General features: G+C 53.8%; 1 protein-coding gene across 1 annotated transcript; it reads right to left on the bottom strand.

The window, feature by feature from the left end:
* Positions 1-10,425: 10,425 nt before the first annotated feature.
* Positions 10,426-13,930, bottom strand: KBTBD13 (kelch repeat and BTB domain containing 13). Its single transcript, XM_010993553.3, has one exon. The coding sequence runs from the start codon at positions 13,928-13,930 to the stop codon at positions 12,545-12,547; it is 1,386 nt and encodes a 461-aa protein (XP_010991855.3). The 3' UTR covers positions 10,426-12,544.
* Positions 13,931-18,037: the final 4,107 nt, after the last annotated feature.

Raw genomic sequence — 18,037 nt, 5'->3', positions numbered from 1 at the left:
ACTAACTAGCTGTGTGACATTTTGAAAGTCACATAACCTCTCTGTGCCTCAGTTCTTATCCATAAACTATGGCTACTAAAACTTCCCATTTGGGATGGTTGAGCAAGATAGTGCACAGGAAGCTTGTGGCATGGTATCTAGTCACTATTTACTTATTTATTCATATTTCTATCCTGCCTCATTCTGTAAGCACTACTACCTTTACTCTACCATCCTTCTCATTACTGTTATGGTTAACAAATCTCCAGCATTTATAATCAAACTCAGAAAACCTGGGAGAACCTCTCCCCCAGTGACTTCGCCTCTTTGGTCAGCAGGGTTTAAGAAGGTGGCCGGAGCAGAGGATTCTAGGAATGCCACCCGGGAGAAGGACAGTCTCTGCAGCTCATACTAAGGGTCATTGGTGGCCCCTTGAAACAGCAGCAGATGACACACGTAGCTACCTGAAGGCAGGGTCTAGACAGGATGACCCTTGGAGAGGAGGCCGGGGGGATGGTGAAGTCGGAGGACCAGGTGGTAAACCAAGGCCTGGCCCAAGGATGCAGAAGGAAGCAAGCTCTGCCTTAGGTTTTCCTTTTACTTCTGTGCCTGTATACCCTGTCTCCTCTTCTGTGTCTCCCTCCTCGACCCCACCCGTGCTCCCTCAGAGACCCAGTACCAGCAGGTTAAAGAAGCCCTCCTGACTTTGATGGGGAGGGTGCAGTGTTGGGTCAGGCCCGGGAGGGGACCCTCATCAACTTTTTCAGGCTGAAACCTCAAGACCTTTGTGTGTTTCCTTCCCAGGGATATGTGTGCATTGCCGTCTAGCTAGTTGACCCTTTTGCCTCCTTCTTATAAGGACGTTTGTGATTACATTGGACCCACCTGGATAATCCAGGCTAATCTCCCATCTCAAAATCCTTAACTTAATCACAGCTGCAAAGTCCCTTTTACCATGTAAGGTAGCGTTTAATTCCAAGGATTAGGAGAGGCACGTCTTTTGGGGACCATTATTCAGCCTACCACAGAGGGGCAATGCTTAAGCCAAAATAATATGTGACTGATGGTGGAATTTCTGAGAGTCATATAAGGGAGTTTTGTTTACACAAAACCTTGTATATTCTCTCTTTATACAAGGGACATTTCTATTTTGGAACAGCGTGACAGTGGAGCAGGCCTTCCTCAGACAGAGGTCAGGGTGTCAGGCAAGTCTGGGCCCTCACCAGGCTCAAGCCAGCACAGCTGGCTTTGCTCTTCTCATGCCTCTGGGGCTCTTGCTTCAACTTGAGTCAACCTTCTTCAGCTGACAACACTCTCCTGGCAGGAGGAGTGCCAGCTGAGGGGGCTGTTAGAGGCTTCTCTTGGCCCTGACCCTTCCCCTCTGAGGAGAGCGGAGGAGGACGCATGCTCAGGTCACAGTTGTCCTCCGGGGATCCCTGGAGAGGTCAGGAGCTTCCTCTTCCTGGACCCTCCCCCTCTCACCCCCTTCCTTCCACTCCCCCTCCCTGCCCCGCTCCCCAGACATCTCTCACCTGGTGATCAGAGAGGTGATAGGCGGCCCCTGCAGAGAAACTCCCTTTGCCTTTTAAAAAAGGATTTAGGGAGATGGCAATGCTTACCTCACGAATAGTGGCTTGTAAATGACAAGGTTTAGGCCGAGTAAAAGCTGGCACAGGACCTGGTGGCTGTCTGAGTTTTCACCTCCATTGACCATCCATTCTGTCTCTTTTATGACTCGTTTTGAGGAGAATCTGGGGCTTTCGGGAGCTCTAGAAAGAGTCTTCTCCTAATGTGAAGTGGGGGAGGCTTCCAGAGCCCCTCCCTCAGGACAGGGCCTCCAGTTGCTCACCTCTCCTCACCCTCCCATCCCAAGGTGGGGGCGACGGCTTTATTCCCAGATGTGCTGGGGTCAGAGGAATGCCTCGACAGCCAGGCCTCTCCCAGCCAGGCCTCTCCCCGAAACTCTCTCTCTCTTACACACGCGCACACGCTGTCCTCAGGAGGAGTGAGGCCCTTGCCACAGGGATGCTCTGGAGGAGTTGTGGCATGCGTGTGCATTCATGTTGGGGACAAAGATGATCCTGAATGAGGTGGGAACTGATGGCTCAGCTCTACTCAAAGGCAGGGCCCACACAACCACCCAGCCCTCTGTTAATCCTACTAAGCTATGCGCTGGTCTCGCCGAGAAGGAGCTGCTCCTGTGTTCCAGGTACCACTGTCCAGTTGATGAGCCGAAACCACCACCAAAGAACCATTCACTTACTAATTCTTCCACCCAGCAAAGCTTTACCGCAGCTGGGGGCCCAGCCCTGCTGGGCCAGGAAAGAGGGAAGGTGGGAAGAAGAATGAGAAATGGCCTGTCCTGGGGCGGGAGGGTTCTCAGTGCGAGGCGGGGCGGGGGGTTGCTCAGCGTGGCAGCCGCCTGAGAGCAGGTCAGTGCCTGTGCTGGTGACAATGGCAGGGAAGGCGGAGGGACCGGCGGGCTTTGGCCCCACTAGGGCCTGCGGAGGTGGTACTTTTCCAGCTCCTCTTGCGGAACTGGGTCCTGGCCAGCACCCCTGCTGGCTCCACTCCCAGCCCAGCGGTGGGGCACCCACCCCCTCTCTCCTTGGCGGGTGGCTCTGCCTCCTGCCCATTCTCCTCCTGAACCTGTCCTTATAAGGCCGCCCGCTCAGGAGACGTGTGTTCTGTGTCCTCTGGGAAGTTGCCCACACAACGTCATCTGCTGTTTTACTGCTCAAGATCTGTAACCTATGATTTTATTTATTTATTTATTTTTGTCATTAAGAAAATGTTTTTAGGCTGAACGGAGACATTCACTGGGTGCCGGGTGAGGGTGGAAGGATGGAAGCCAAGGGGGCTGGGGAGCCAGGGACCCAGGACAGACCAGCCCCAGGACATGACTTGATCACAGATTCTGAAACCCTCAGCAGCTAAACAATTCCACGAACCTCAGCCGGCCCTGTGCTGGGCACCAGGAGGAGATAAGGGATGGAGGGGAGGGCATCAGGGGCTCCACCATGGGGACAGACAGCTCATACGCCACTGACTCTGGTGCAGTGAGGGCAGTCTCCAGGCAGAGGTGAGCCCCCACCTGCAGCAGCTTGAGCCAGGCTGAGAGCTGAGCCTCAGGCTGGCACGAGGTGTCTTCCAGGAGGGGGCACAACTGAGCTGGGCCTTGCAGTGTGGGCAGGAGTTCTTCACGTGGAAAAGGAGAGGAAGGACATCCCAGGCAGCCGTCACCCAGGCATTGTTAACAAGTCCAAACTTGTTCTGCTCGCCACATGACAGGCCAATAAATCGGGAGATGAGGTGTTGGGGCAAAGAAAAACAACTTTATTCAGAAAGCCGGCAGACTGAGAAGATGGGGGACTAATGTCCTGGAGAACCATCTTCCCCAAGTCAGAATTCAGGGTCCTTTTATACTAAAGAGGGTGGGGGGGGGTGTGGTTGGTTGTTGCAGACTTCTTGGTGTCAGAGTCCTTTGTTCTTGCAGCTGTCCATGTGGGTCAGGTCAGTGTCCCTGCAAACCTCCAACAAGACAAATGTTATTTTTCCTTCTGCAACTTTTATCTTTATATGAATGGGAAAGTATTATACTCTTATTAAAGGTCAGAGCCTTGAGAACAGGCTCTCCTGTATATTTCAGGCTATAGGCAACATTCTTTTACAAAAAGTGCAGAGCCAGCAAGACTAAGCACAGGAGACAGAGCACAGGGTTAGAGCCAAAGGAACAGATCTAGTATGGAGTCAGATTTGTTCTTCCCTGTGAGACGTGCGACAACCCGGGGTGGGAGGGGAGTGGTGAGCTCCTCCGTGTGCCTGGAGGGTTGTGGCTGCACCTTGGAGAGTTTGGACTTGACTCTGCAGCCAGGGAGCGATGGAATCGACACAGCAGTGCCAACACGAGGGATGGAAGGGAGACCATAATGGCCGCTGCTGTTTTCTGGCCCAGCTAAGGGTCATTCCCTCTTATTCTTAAGTGATAGCCGGTGAGCCTGGAGGAATTACCTCCCCGAGCTGTGGGCCATCTCAGTGTGTTGTAGTCAAAGTGCCCTGTCCTCTCCTGACCAGGGAGGGGGCATAAGTCACCCACACAGGGCCAGGCCGACTCTGGCGTGGAACCTTGGAACCTCGAGCACATTCATTCTGTCCTTTCCCAGCTGGTGCTCCAGCCTTCCCTGGGAGCCTAGAGCTACCTAAAATCCATCCACTAGACTCCTGCTCTCCTTAACTTAGCTAAAGGCTATTTCTCTTGCTGACGACCAAGGCACCCTCCTGGATGCACTGAGAGAAAATGAGCAAAGGCAAGTGCCAAGACGGGGCAGAGTGTGTCCTTTCCACCCCTTGAACCTAGAGAAAGATCTGAAACTGTAAAGCGGGATGAGAGAAAGATGGGCCGAAGCGTGGGCTGCCAGGAGGTGTGGAAGTCCTGTGTGTCACCGAGGGGCTCATCTCCAACAGGGACACCTTGTGGTCCTGTGATTGCTGGCGGGGGGGGGGGGGAGGCGGGGGGGTCCTCCATCATTCCATGTGAAGCCCTAGGGGCAGGGACTGAACCTGCTTTGTCTCTCTGCCCCCTGTGCCTGGCACAGCTTGTGGTTAGAGGAGATGCTTGGAATGTTTGCTGAATGAAGAGGGAGGAAGGGAGGAAAGGAGGGAGACCATGAAAGTTACCTCTCTCCAGGGAGGCCATGCAAGTGTAACTGGCTTCCGAAGAGGTTTCACTGAGTTGCAAGGTGACAGACTCACCAGAAAGGATTAAGGGAAGCTCTGGGTACTTGAGACGACACTGTCAGTTAGAATCCAGAAGTCTGAGCTAGAGGCTGGAGCACCCGGCTCCCCTCACTGTGGGCCTGCCTTCACGTCCCCTCACTGACCACACAGCGAACGTGTGCGCTATTGCCTTCACTGACAGATGCAAAGTGGTGTTCAGAGAGGTAGTGCAACCAGCCCAATATCACCCAGCAAATGGGTGGCAGGGCTGGGCCTGGAGAAAAGGTCTCTAGGGCTCCGTGTTGACTCCTGCAGGACCCCCTGGTTAAACATGGTAAAAGTCAGGTCTGACCAGGGCAGTGGAGAACCAGACCTTACCTAAAGGCCGGGGCTGCAGACCTGCCTGGTCCCTCACTTGGGAGGGGGCAGCAGAAGCTGGGCTCCCTAGAGCCCACGCATTGGGTTCTGTTTCCATTCCCAGCCAGTCCTCAGAGAGCTTCTAAAGGTCACTTTTTTCCCCTCCAATTCAAGTGGTTTGGAAGACAAGGAAGCTTCCGGTCACTGAGGCACCACCCCTTCTGGTAAGATGTTTCTCTGGTTCCCATCACTGTGTAATCAGGCCAAGATACTGAGATGGACATTTTCCAGTACAAGCATACCTCAGAGATCTTGTGGGTTCAGTGCTAGACCACCGCAATAAAGCAAGTCACGTACAGATTTTTTTGTGCATATGAAAGTTATGTTTACACTATATAGTCTATTAGTGTGCATCGGCACAATGTCTTAAAAACAATGTGCATACTTTGATTAAAAAGTACTTTATTGCTAAAAAGTGCAGACCATCCTCTAAGCCTTCAGCAAGCCATACTCTGTGCTGGGGTTGGGGGGGGGAGGTCTTGCCTCAGTGCTGCTGGCTGCTGTGCTTAGGTTGGTGATGGCCCAAGGATGGGACGGCTGTGGCAATTTCTTAAAATAAGACAACAATGAAGTTTGACACATCGATTGACTCTTCCTTTCATGAATGATTTCTCTGTAGCATTTCGCCCACAATTGAACTTCTTTCAAAACTGGAGTCAGTCCTGCTGCTGCTTTATCAACTAAGTTTATGTAACAATTTAGATCTTTTATGGTCATTTCACAATCCATTAAGTTCGCCGTCTTACATGGGTGCAGTTCATGGCATCCCCAAACAGTTCCCACAGTAACATCAAAGATCACTGACCACAGATCACCACAGCAAATATAATGATAAAGTTTTGAAATACCGCGAGAATTACCAAAATGTGACACCGGGACGCGAAGATGCTGTTGGAAAACGGCGCCGACACTTGCTCGACGCAGGGTTGGCACAAACCTCCAGTTCATAAAAGACGCAACGTCTGGGAAGCAATGTGCAATAACACGAAGTAAGCCTATATCATTTGCTGGACCCAGACCAAGCCACTCAGTGACAGATGCCCAGAGAGACGAGAGCCAGAGGCACAGGGCACGTATCTTGGCAGGAAAGAAATGGCACAGTCAAATCAGGTCATTAGAGGAGACTTGAGGAAAGAGGCTGTTTACTAAGGGTGGAGGCTGCCATGGTAAGGATAGTGCGGGGCTAGTGACGGGGGGTCTCGCCACCCCCAGGCCTGCAGGGTGAGGGGAGAGGTGGACACCGCATCCTGGAGACTGAGAGGGCGGCACAGAAAGGGCCACGTGACTGGAGCTGTGACTCTGGCCAGTGGAGGAAGAAAAGTCAGTGTGAGGGCAGCCCTAAGGGGAGGGAGAGAGCAACGAGGACCCCTGACCTCCCACTCCCATTGGGAGCCAGCGCCAAGAGCCAGTGATGTAACCCAAAAGATCGGCCTCCTGGGGGAGGCGGGAGCAGGAGAAGGGGAGAGTGGATCTAGAGGGGCCGACAGGGCGGGTGAGGGGCTTGGTTCCGTCTTGCATATTCATCACCTCAAACGCTTGCTGGGACTCCCCACTTCCTACAGAGTAAGGCCCACATTCTCAGCCTGATTCAAGGCTCCAAGCTCCCTCCTTACTGGGAGAGCTACAGGTGCTTCACGTGATCTGTCTGCATAGCAACTCTGTATACGGTTAAGTCTTATCATCCTCAGCATTTTATAAAGAAACCGAGATTGCCCAAGATGACTCAGCTGGCAAGTGATAGAGCTGGAAGAGGAACCCAGGTCTCCTGATGCTAAAGCCAATGTTTACCCTTCTGCCAACCTGCCCCCTCACTGAGTGACGAGTACACAGACTGCAGGACCGTGTTCGGCTCATCCAACCTGTGCCTGCTGCACGGACAGGGTCTCAATGCAGAGGGAAAAGTTGGGGGGGGGGGGTGAAGAGGTGGGGAGGAGGAAGGAACATGGATAGTGAGCATAACCTGTAGTTAGGTTCTCATTCCACTCTCGTAACCATCCTCCAGGGCAAGAATTATCCTCCCAATTTAGATTTGAGACACCATAATATCAGAAAGGTTAAGGAACTTCCCCAGGGTCAGAGAGCAGTTACTGTCAGAGCCAGGGTTTGACTTCAAAACCAGCTGGCTGCCTGGTGGGCGGAACTGGCCCCAAGGGACTCAGATCCTCAGTCCCTTGCTTCCATCCCAACCCAATGCTGGCTCCCTTTCTGAGCACCTGAAATTCCCTCTGTGGGGTTAGGCCCATTCATGGAAGGCCCCAGGTAGAATGCAAATATGTTACTGGAAAGAAAACCATACTGGATCAATGTTGTCAGGCCATGCTTAGAGTTGTCAAAAGTGTGAGTGTGTGTGTGTGAGAGAGAGAGATGTGAAGGGCCCAAGTGCTCCAATACCACCATTAGAGACCAACTTTTTGTCTCTATCTGCTGAATGAAAGCAGAGTGCTGAAATAAGGTGCCACAAGAGGGGTGAGGTTTCCGGGAAAAAATAAGGATGGAGGTCTGGGATCAGGGAGGGCAGGCCTGATGGGTCATTCCGGGGAACCTCCCTCACAGGTGTCCTGGAAGGTAGCACAAGAGACGCAGCATGGTGTGGTGGGAAGAGGATTCTGGAGATGTGGGTTTTAGCTCAGAGTGGTCCATGCATTGCTGTGTGTCTCCAGGTGAGTTACTTGCCCCGCCCCCAGCCCCGACTTTCCTTTCCTCCCTGTAAAACTGAGGGGTTGGACGAGACGCTTATACCCTGCTCCAAGACCCTGTGGCCCTACAAAAGGCCCCTTGTACCTTTTGTTAGTTGCTGGGGCGCCAGTGAGAGGGGCTCCCCACTCCAGGTGGGGCAGAATCATGAGGGATGCGGAGGACCCTGCGGGGATGAGTCCCGGGAAGTCTCCCCTCCCTGGGGGTCCCATAACTGTGCCCATGATGGGCATGCTCAGAGGTGGCCTGTCTGCCGACAGCTGTGTCTCCCACCAGCACAGTTTACTTGCCACCGTTCCTGGGAAGTGACAGCAACTTGAAGCAAAGCAATTAGGATGAAAAAGAGGCCCAGCTGCTTGGGGCCAAAGAAAAATAAACAGACCAGCCCTGTGTGTATTCCACCGCCAAGAGGAGCAATTTTTCACAGGATGATTAGCACTTCCAATCCCAGCCTCCTCCCCTCCACTGGAGCCAGGGAAGCGGCCTCTGAGAAGCTGCTGCTCTCAGACCCCACTCTTCCCATGGTGGACTGTGGACCCCACAGCCCATCACCTCTTCGTGAAGGTCTCCCCAGTCACCTGCCCACCCCGCCCCCTGCCAGCAGTACACCCCTCTCCTCTGAAATCCGACAGCCTCTCTCCATGGCTTTCTCCTTTGATTGATCATTTGAGTCCTTCATTCATTTGACATCCATGGAGCACCATTCATTCATTACATTTTTATTAAGCCCCTGCTATGTTCTGTTGACTGTCCTGGTGATACAGCAGTGAACAAACAGACAAAAAGTCTCTGCCCTCGTGGCGCTCAAGTTTTACTAGGAGACACTAAACAAGTGAAAACATAGCATGGGAGGTGATGCTAGATGCTAGGGAGATAAATAAAACAGGAAAAGGAGTAGGGAATGCAGAAATGGGGGGGGGGGGTAGATTTTAAGGAGGGTGTCAGGAAAGGCCTCAGAATGAAAGCAGCATCTGGGCAAAGGCCCATAGGAGTGAGTCAGGCGGCTGAGGGAGTCAGGCGGCTGAGGGAGGGAGGTGTGCCCAGCAGATGGGCACCATGCAAAGGTCCTGAGGGGGTAGTGTGCCCAGTGTACTTCAAGAAGGGGCTTCTGAAGGGACTTTGGCTGTCACTCGAGTGAGATGAGGAGCTCCCAAGGGTCTGAGCGCAGAAGCAACAAGGTGTGGCTGGCATATCATGAGGATGGCTCCGACCACGTGAGCAGACAGAAGGGAGGCCAGCAGGGGAGCAGGCCCTGGCTGGAGGGCGGATAGGTCTGACGTCTCCTTCTGCCTCTGTCAGGCAGGTTACATAAGCAAGCCAGGATAATTCCCATGGAGAGGATAGCTTGGGGTGCAAGGTTTCCAGAGTCAGGGTCAGGGTTTAGTAACCCCTAAGTATCGCTGTAATTTGCCCTCCTGCACCTGGCTTGTGCTCCCAAACATCTTCATGCCATGGTTAAGTCTGGATGCCAGAGGCTGAGAATCCCAAGTCCTGGTCCCGGGTCCTTGCTCTTCCACATGGCTGGCTGTGTGACTTTGGGTAACTCATTTCAGCTTTCTGCTGACCTCCTCACCCGCAAAGCAGGTGTCATAACCATCCTTGCTGAGGGTGGCGGGCTGGAGGAGGAAACAATGTGGCCTGACCTGTGAAGCCAGGGGAGAAGGTGGGCTCGATTATGAAGACCTCCCCTACACTCGTGAGAGGCAGGGAGTATCTGTGAAAGTGCAAACACCCCCCAGGGTGTTGACCAGTCATTTACACCCTCGTGAAGGAGGTCTTTTGTCTCCCAGTTAGATCCTAAGGCAAGAGAACCCAGAACAGTTAATTTACTGTCCAGGGGAGCAGATGAACCCCAAGAGGAGGTGCAGAGAGAAGGGTGCCAGGAAGGAGCGTGTAAAGGAGACTGGCAGAACCACCCTGTCCATCCCAGAATGTCGGCCAAGCAGAGAGGCAGCAACAGAAAAGAGCACGTGGTCCTGGTTTCAAAGCCGGGTTCTGCTACTTCCTCCTCATGCCTCTTCTAGTCACGTGTGACCTTTGGGTGTTTGGGATTTTTCTTCTTTATCTTCAGGAAGGGAGTGGGGATGTTGCTGAGCTCCTTACCACTAAAAATTCTTACAAAGCTTAAACAAGTCAACTGTGGGAAAGCGCTCTGTGAACACTGTGTTATTATCACACACAAAAGGCATCTCAGAAAGGGTTGCTCTGGACCGAGGAACGACTGAACCCCAGGAGCCAGCAGGCCAGTCTGGGCTGATCCACGCAGCCAGCTGCAAAAGCCGACAAAGAAAGCTCTGTGGGTTGAGAGAGAGGTGAGCTGATGGATCTCGAGATTGCAAGTGTGATCAGCACTGGTCAGGAGGCGTGAGCAGGGAGAAGAGTGCTCTGCGCTGTTGAGAAAAGTTATCCATAACTTGGAAATAGACAAAAGGAGGACTGTCTGTCCTTTCAGTGTCATTCTGGGGCAGGGTTGAAGAGCTAAGAGTTATTTTTCTAGGGGACTGTACCTTTGTTCTACAACTTACTATTGATTAGGGTCCTGATTTTGTGAAGTCACATGCTAACTTGTAGCTGCACGTACAAGGATGTATGTGCATGTACGTGAAGATGAAAAGGACTTTAGTCCAGTAGAGAGTCACGAAAGTTATGGTTTTATTGCCCTGTAAGACATCAAGCAGCCTCATCTTTACCTTAGCAAACTTATTTCAGTATATCTTTTCCAACAAAATATACAAACACCTCTTGTCTCTCAGACGCTCCTTTGAACCAGCTTTACCATTCTTTTGGTTCCCTTATTAACAAGTTAAATACATCTTTTGACATGTGAATGAAATTACACTTTGACAGAACAAAAAAGTGAGAGGCTCTGCCATGCTTTGGCATTGCACCCGGCCTCTGAACCTCACGTATGTCATCAGCTGGGAGGAGGTACCCAATTCCCAGGACTGAGGTAGGGCTGGAGTGGGACCAATGTGAAACTACTTGGTACATTGTTCACAGGATGCAGAAGTTAAGATTTATTATTATGACTCCTAAGATTAGGTTACTCCAGGCCTAGAAGGCCCCAGGCTTCTGTGGGCAGCATTCGCCAGGGCTTGGGACATAGGTCAGGGGAAAAGGCAATGAGGGGCAGCCCAGACACTAGGCTCCATGCCCAGGAGGTGCCAGGCTGATGCTGCATTCTCCACTTGTGATGAGGCCAGGATTTCCCATGGGCTTCAGGTCCCGGAGGATGGAGACCATAGGACCACTCAGAGAAGTCTGCCCAGGAACATGGAAAAGCTGGAGGACTGAGCTGGGCATATGACTAGAAACCAGGGTGGGGGTAATCTAAAGCTAAGAGACCTCATCTAACACCAGAAGTCAGCACCAGGTCCCTAACTAGTGGTCTCTATCTCCTGGGGTCTTTCAGGACCTCATCATTTTATTCAGTAGGTGAGAAAGTGCCCCAGCTCAGCTGACAGCACGACTGCTATCTGCATATGTGCATGGCTGCATGCACGTGCACACATGCAAGAAAAATGACGTCAGCTAGGGGTCCACCGAGCAAAGCAGGCAGCCAAGGTCGGGAACAGCCAACCCTGCGCAGAGGAGGTAGGCAGAAGAGTCAACAAAGAGAGAGGAAGAGGAACGGCATTCCAGGTCCAGGGAATGGCAGCAGCAGAGGCTAGGAGGTGAGAATTCACCTGTAGAACGTAGAGGAGGGGATACACTGAGGAAAATGAGACAGTTAGACCTGGCCAGGATTAGGCTCATACCTTGAGTGACCTGAAGTCATGGAAGTTAACAGTCCACTCACCCTAGGGTGATGGCAAAAAAAGCAGTGGACAATGGATTTCCAACTGGGTTCCCCTCTGCGGGCCCACAACCCATAAGGAGGCGTGGGAAACCCTTTCTCCCTCACGGGTCTCATTCCAGATTCAGCTCAGTTTTTGTCTCTACAAGCCAGTCCACCCTGCCCCCGTCCCAAAATGCCTCCATCTACAGCTGCTCTGCCTTAAAGACAGGGCTCACAGAGACTCTCCCCATCTGCTCCAACTTTCCCCATCTCTCCTCTTTGAATCTCTCTTTTCAGCAACTAATTATGTTGCCTATCTTCTGCATACACTTTGTATATTATTCTCCTTCCTGGAGTTAGATTTTTCCTCTCTCTATTTTCCCTTTGCCCTGATTTCTTTAGCATTTTGTTTCATTATATTGTGGGGGTTTAGGGGGTTTTTGCTTGTTGCCTGGAGGCCTCTGTGAATGAGGACATATGTGTGTAAACCTTTTGTCGTCCTGGGCTAGATGCTAAGCTTTGTGGACCCCTGTCTGGCAACTACAGCCATATTAGGCCCACCACTGTGCTGGGCACACAGGAGGTGCCTAATTCTTGCCTACTTACTGATTGGCAGTTTGATTAACATCACTTAATCTACTCCCAGCCAGTGCTCAATTACTGGCCCATTCATATACAAGCCTGGATTTCTGAAATCTTACTCCCCAACCCCTTCCACTGACATTGTGACCCACCAGCTTTCAAAAGAGCCCAAGTATTTTAGGGCTGAGACCTCAGAGTCGTTGCTCCCTGAGATTCTTGGATATGTTCACACCACCGGAAGGCACAAGACGCAAATGTCTCAAAGGGAGGCGGGGGTTAGGGAGAGAAGTTCCCAGCACCTCCTGAGGCCAGCCTCATAGACTCAGCCATGGCTCAAGGAAGGCTCTGGGCATCCCATCCTAAAGTCGAGCCCAGGGGTCACAGTTCCGGCGTCGTCGATGCCACAGGACCCCGGGAACCAGGAGGCAACCTCAGGAGAAAGGTCTGCAAGGAGCCGGGCCGTGGGAAGCCTGCCTGCTCCCTGAGCAGCCGCCAGGTGCCGTCCTCGATGGCATAGAGCAGCGTGAACATGCGGTTGACCGTATACACGGTGTCACCGCGCACCACGGCCGTGAAGAGCGCGCCCTTGCTGTTGACGAACTGGCCGGGCAGCGCTGTCCACTGGCCGGTGGCCAGGTTGAGGCAGTCGATGGCGCAGTGCAGGAAGTCGTCCTTAGGCCCGTTGCGCACCACGTAGAGGCTGTCGCGGTGGGCCACCATGCAGTGGCCGTAGCTCTGCGGACGCCGCAGCTCGGCCACGGGCAGCCACGTGTCGCCCTGTACTGTGTACTCCACCACGGCCGTGGTGTCCGCCGGCCGCCACAGACACACGAAGAGGCGGCCACGGGCCTGGGCGCAGGGCACGCCCGCAGCCGGCTGCGGCAGGTCGGCCACGAAGCTCCAGCAGCCCGCAGCTGGGTCGTAGCGCTCCACCGAGCTCATGGGCATCCTCTGGAACTCGCCGCCGATGGCGTAGAGGTGGCCATCGAAGCCCACCAGCGCCGTGTCGTAGCGCGGCTGGTGCGGGCTGGGGAACTGGCGCCAGGAGCCGCCGTCGGGGTCGTAGCAGAAGCCCAGCTCCACCACCTCCTTGTTGGGGCCCCGAACGCCCCCCACGATGTACAGCTTGTTGCCCAGCGTGGCCACGCCGGCCAGCAGCGTGCTGGCCTCCAGGGGCAGCGCGGCCAGCGTGCGCCAGGCGTCCTCCTCCTCGTCCAGGTAGCACATGGTGCGCGACGCGTCCTCCAGGAAGCCGGGCGCCGGCGCGTGCGTGCTCACGGCCACGTAGCTGCTGGGCCGCAGCGCCGCCACGTAGGCGCGGGCCTCGGGCAGCGCCAGCTCGGCCGCCAGCTCGCGCGCGCCGTCGCGGATGAAGAGCGCGGCGCTGCGGAACACGTCGTGCAGGCCGAAGGCGGCGGCGGCGTCGCACAGCAGCGCGCAGTTGTCCGACGTGAGGCTGTGCTCCAGGAAGCGCGCCAGCGCCGGCGCCTGCAGGAAGGCGGCGCACTCCACGGCCTGCAGCAGCTCGTCGGCGGCCTCCAGCGCCGGCCGCTCGCCCCGCAGCACCCGCAACGCGGTGCAGAAGCCGTCCGGGCTCAGCACGCCCAGGCGCACCTCGGCCGCGCGCGCCTCCCGCATGCCGGAGCGGAAGAGTCCCCGGAAGAAGCCGCAGTGCTCCACCAGCAGGGCCCGGTCGGCCTGGAAGAGCTGGCTGCCCACCCACACCTGCACCGAGGCCTCCGAGGCCTCCGGGCCCCGCGGCATGGCGGGCCCGAGAGGCAGAGGCCGCCTCCGGGGGCCTGGAGGCGGCGGCCACCCACTCTGGGGCTCCCCCGTAGCGGCAAAATCTTTCCCAGGGGATATAAATATCTCCCTGGCTAAAGATAGTACGGCTCATGTGATGTGGTGGCCAGCAGGCTGGATGGCTGCTGGCCTGGAGGGCATCCGGAGACATGCCGGGTCACTCACTTCCGTATGAGAAATAGCAATAATAGTGACCATATACAGGGCATCTAGTGCATGCAGGGCATTGTGAGGGCAGCTCGCAAAGCTATCCCATTTAACCTGCACTAAAGCAGCTGTAAGCCCTTGTGCGGGCACCCTAACTCTGACCGTCTGTTTTCTTGAACGGGGCCAATAACAACACCTATTTCACGGTACTTGGACAATATCTGTAAAGTGTTCGGAATGAGGCTCAGAGAATTTACATGACTTGGGCAAAGTCATTCACCTGGGAGAGTAAGGACAGGATTAATACTTAGTCCGCCCCATCGGTTCGTGGGGCAGGTGTACTTGGGCAGAGGGAAAGGCAGAGGTAGAGCAAATAGAGTGGGTCAGCCTGGAGTCCAGAGCAGGTTCCCTTTTTGCCTGGGCCTCTGCCCCTGACTCTGACCTAGTCCAACCTCTTTTTGAGCCTTGATTTCCTTCTTTGTAAAAATAGGTGGGTAGCAGGTGAACTTCCAGGTAAGTCCCTGAATGGGGATGTATTCCCTGACTCGGGATGGGAGTGAGAAGCTGGTGTCTGTTCCCCACTTGCTACTCTCCATCGTCCATTGCTGCATAGCTCAGACTCCGGGAAAAGGAAAGCAGGGCTGCGGAGGGGATTCTGTGTCTGTGGGTGGGAAGGAGAAGGGGATTTTTGAAATAATAGTTAACACTAAAACTGCACTGTCAGGGATTTTTGTGAACAATTTTAACTCCGATAATCCTTGCAACAGTCCCATGAGTACCGTTATTTTCCCTCATTTAATAGGTATTACCATTTATTGCTTACAGCACACGTGAGTCAGATATGATTGATTTCATAGATGTGAAGACTGAGGCACCAAGAGGTTTACCCACATGCCCAAGGTGACATGGCCACAGAGCAGCCCAGCTAGGACTGGAGTGCAGCCAGTCTGACTGCAGAGCCTGTGTCCCTAACTGTTGTGCTCTCCTTCCTCCCTGTGCTACAAATGCTGGACAGTCACTTTGTGCCAAGATTGGGTCATAGTTGGGAGAAACTTCAGTCTCCTATGGTTCAACCCCTTCCATTTACAGTGGAGGATCAGAGAATTGCCCAGGGTTGTGTAGCTGGAAGCAGGCAGCCCCAGGCCTCCTGCTGCCCACCTTGCACAGAACTTTCCTGGGTGACCAGCTAAGTCTCTGGGTTCCAAAATGTCAGCTGGAAGGGAGCTTAGTGATTAACTTCTCCTGCTACCTTGTTCTACAGGTGGGTTAACTGAGGCCCAGCCCTGTAAAGGGTGATGTCTGCCATTCAGGGGATGTTCAGCTGCAGGCCTTCTTCAGGAAGATGGAGTGGCTCAGTGCCTCCCCCCAGGACACACGCATGCAGATTCTCACGTATGAATCTGTAGAGTCAACACAAGTGTGCCTCTCTTGCCAGGGAACTCCCACCCAGTTTACCCCCATCAAAGCAGGGCTGGGATGTAGGGACCACTTGTGTGAGCCTGGGAAGCCAGAGGCCTGAAGGCGGCAGCCAGAAATATCCAGGATGCTCTGCCCTAGAGATCAGACAGGAAGAGGAGGAGGAGATAGAGGGGGTGGGCAGGAGTCCCCATGGATACTGTCCCAGGCCCTCGGCCAGTTTTTCTCCTTCCCTGAGGCTAAACGTTGGCTGAAAACATGACAGTTCCCCTCTTGGAGAAAGGTGGGCTCTGCAGTGCCCAGTCCTGATTCTGTCCTTGCTGGTGGCCTCAGGGCTAGGGAGAGGGTGTCTAACTATTCTCATTTCACAGAAGAGGAAAGGGAGGCCTAGAAATGGGATGGACTTTTCCTTGGTTATGAATGAAATGTGGGATGGACTGAACCCTGCCGGCTGACCCCAGGCCCCAGCCCAGCTGCCCCTCCTCACCTGCACTAGCCTTGTCTTACGGAAGAGAAACAGCTGCCTCCTGTCAGGCTCAAGCTAAGGGGCAGAGTGGGGAAGCAGCTGACATCCTGGGGGCCACAGTTTCCTCCCACATGGCCTGTTCCAGGCACCTCGTAACGGGTAGACAAACAAAACCACTGCCTGGACCTCTCCTGAGAGCAGGAGTGGGAAGGAGAGCAAATGCCTTGTGGCTGAAGTTTGCTCCCAGTCCCAATTTTTCATAAGCCCAGCCCGGCTTCAGTGGGTTGGGGCGCTAGTGCACACACCCAACTCCCACCCTTGGCAGTCAGGAAATGGGGGGGGGGTAACCCAAGGTAGGGGGGTCATGATTCTAAGGCTAGACCGAGGATCAGCACTTTGGCCCCGCTCCCAAGGCCCCAGTGGGGTGTTTTCTGCAGCTGGTGAGAGTTTCCTCCACCAGGACAATGAATGTCCCTCTGGGACTTGGAGAGGACAAGGAACTGTCATGGCTGTGGGCAGCCCACGGAGTTCCCAGGCCCTGCCCGACCCCACACCAACCTCCCTCTCCACTTTGCAAGGCTGGGGGTGGGGGCAAGGAAAGGGACTCTGTGTCAGACTCTGAGCCTTACTAGAGCACACACTCAGCCTTGTTCATCTCTCTGTCTGTAGTGACTGACACACTAATGGGACTGTTAAGTGGACTCCTGGGCCCTAACCTAACCTAACTGGTGGACTCACCAGTCTGAGGGAGGAGATACAACCCCTGACCCGGGAGAGCTTGCAGTCTGGTAGAGGACTGGGCCTGGCTACTTGACCCTGGGCAATTCCTTTTCTGATCCTCCACTGTAAAGGAGGGGCTGAACCATAGGGGACTGAAGTTCCTTCCAACTGTGACCTCCTGGCTCTTCTGTCAGATGGTGATCCCTGGCCTTTGCCTCCCATAATGGTGTTTCTGCACACACGGTGCAGGAAGGAGCTTGCCTGGACTTGAAGAAGAGCACTGGACTGGGAGTCAGGGTTCCTGCTGGGCTCTGATGCTGGTACTACCACTGACTTGCAAATCTACCCAACCTGTCCAGGCCTCAGTTCTTCATCTGTTAAGAGGAGCTTGGATCTGACTTCCAAGGTTCTGGTCAGTTTTGACATCTGAATTTATCATTGAAAAATCACAGAAGTCATATTGTGCCTCCAGGGAATTCAGGGACATCACAGACGGGTCCAAAAATGTTAGTTGTATGTGGAATGGCTTCTGGGAGGGGGTGGTTGGCAAGGGTAGGACCTAGCATCCAGAAATCCTCCCCAGCCCTAGACCTGTATATGCCCCACTCACTCACTGTAGAGACATCTATTGAGTACCTGCTGCAAGCCCCCTGCTGGGCGAGGCGCCACACCCTCTGCATTTCAAGTGCTTGAGGGTTCCTTATAAAACCTCAAAGGTGGGGAGGTGGTGTTTAGGAGGGTTGGACTCCTGGCCCTAGCAGAATAACCTCTGTTGACCGAACCTGCTCAAACTTTTGGTCATTAAACAGTGGTGGCTTCTTAGTAGGTGGGTGAGAAATGTGAGCTGTTTGTGTCCAGGGGAGTGGAGGGAACTATCATTTGCTATTTTGGGCTACAGACCACGCTCTGGGTAGAACATTTTCATATTGTCTCTTTGAATCTTTAATATCATCCCTATTTTAAAGATGAGGAACTTAGGCTCAGATGGACATAGCTTATTCCAGGGTCTAGCAGTAAGTGACTGATTCCAAGGGCCTTTCTGGTCCACAGCAGGTGGTTCTGGGTGCTGGACAAGCAGCCCACAGATGAGGCTGAGGATGGGGAATGGGAGGGGTTGCAGTTGTGAGGTGGGCCCTGTTTTCCTCCCAAGCCTCTTAGGAGGGGCAGACTTTGGGCATTTAGCAGTCACAGCTGAGGGCACGAGTAAACAGCAAGCAACCAGTTCAGATAATCTCTGAACTAGAAAGGAGTTAAGAGTCATCTCGTCCCATCTTGCATCTTGCAAATCATTATGGTGTTTCCTTACAACACCTCCTTGA

The sequence above is a fragment of the Camelus dromedarius genome, chromosome 5 (assembly GCF_036321535.1).
Source record: "Camelus dromedarius isolate mCamDro1 chromosome 5, mCamDro1.pat, whole genome shotgun sequence".
Taxonomy (NCBI): domain Eukaryota; kingdom Metazoa; phylum Chordata; class Mammalia; order Artiodactyla; family Camelidae; genus Camelus; species Camelus dromedarius.
Note: the sequence above shows the minus strand (reverse complement) of the source record. Positions and strands in the feature narration are given on the sequence as shown.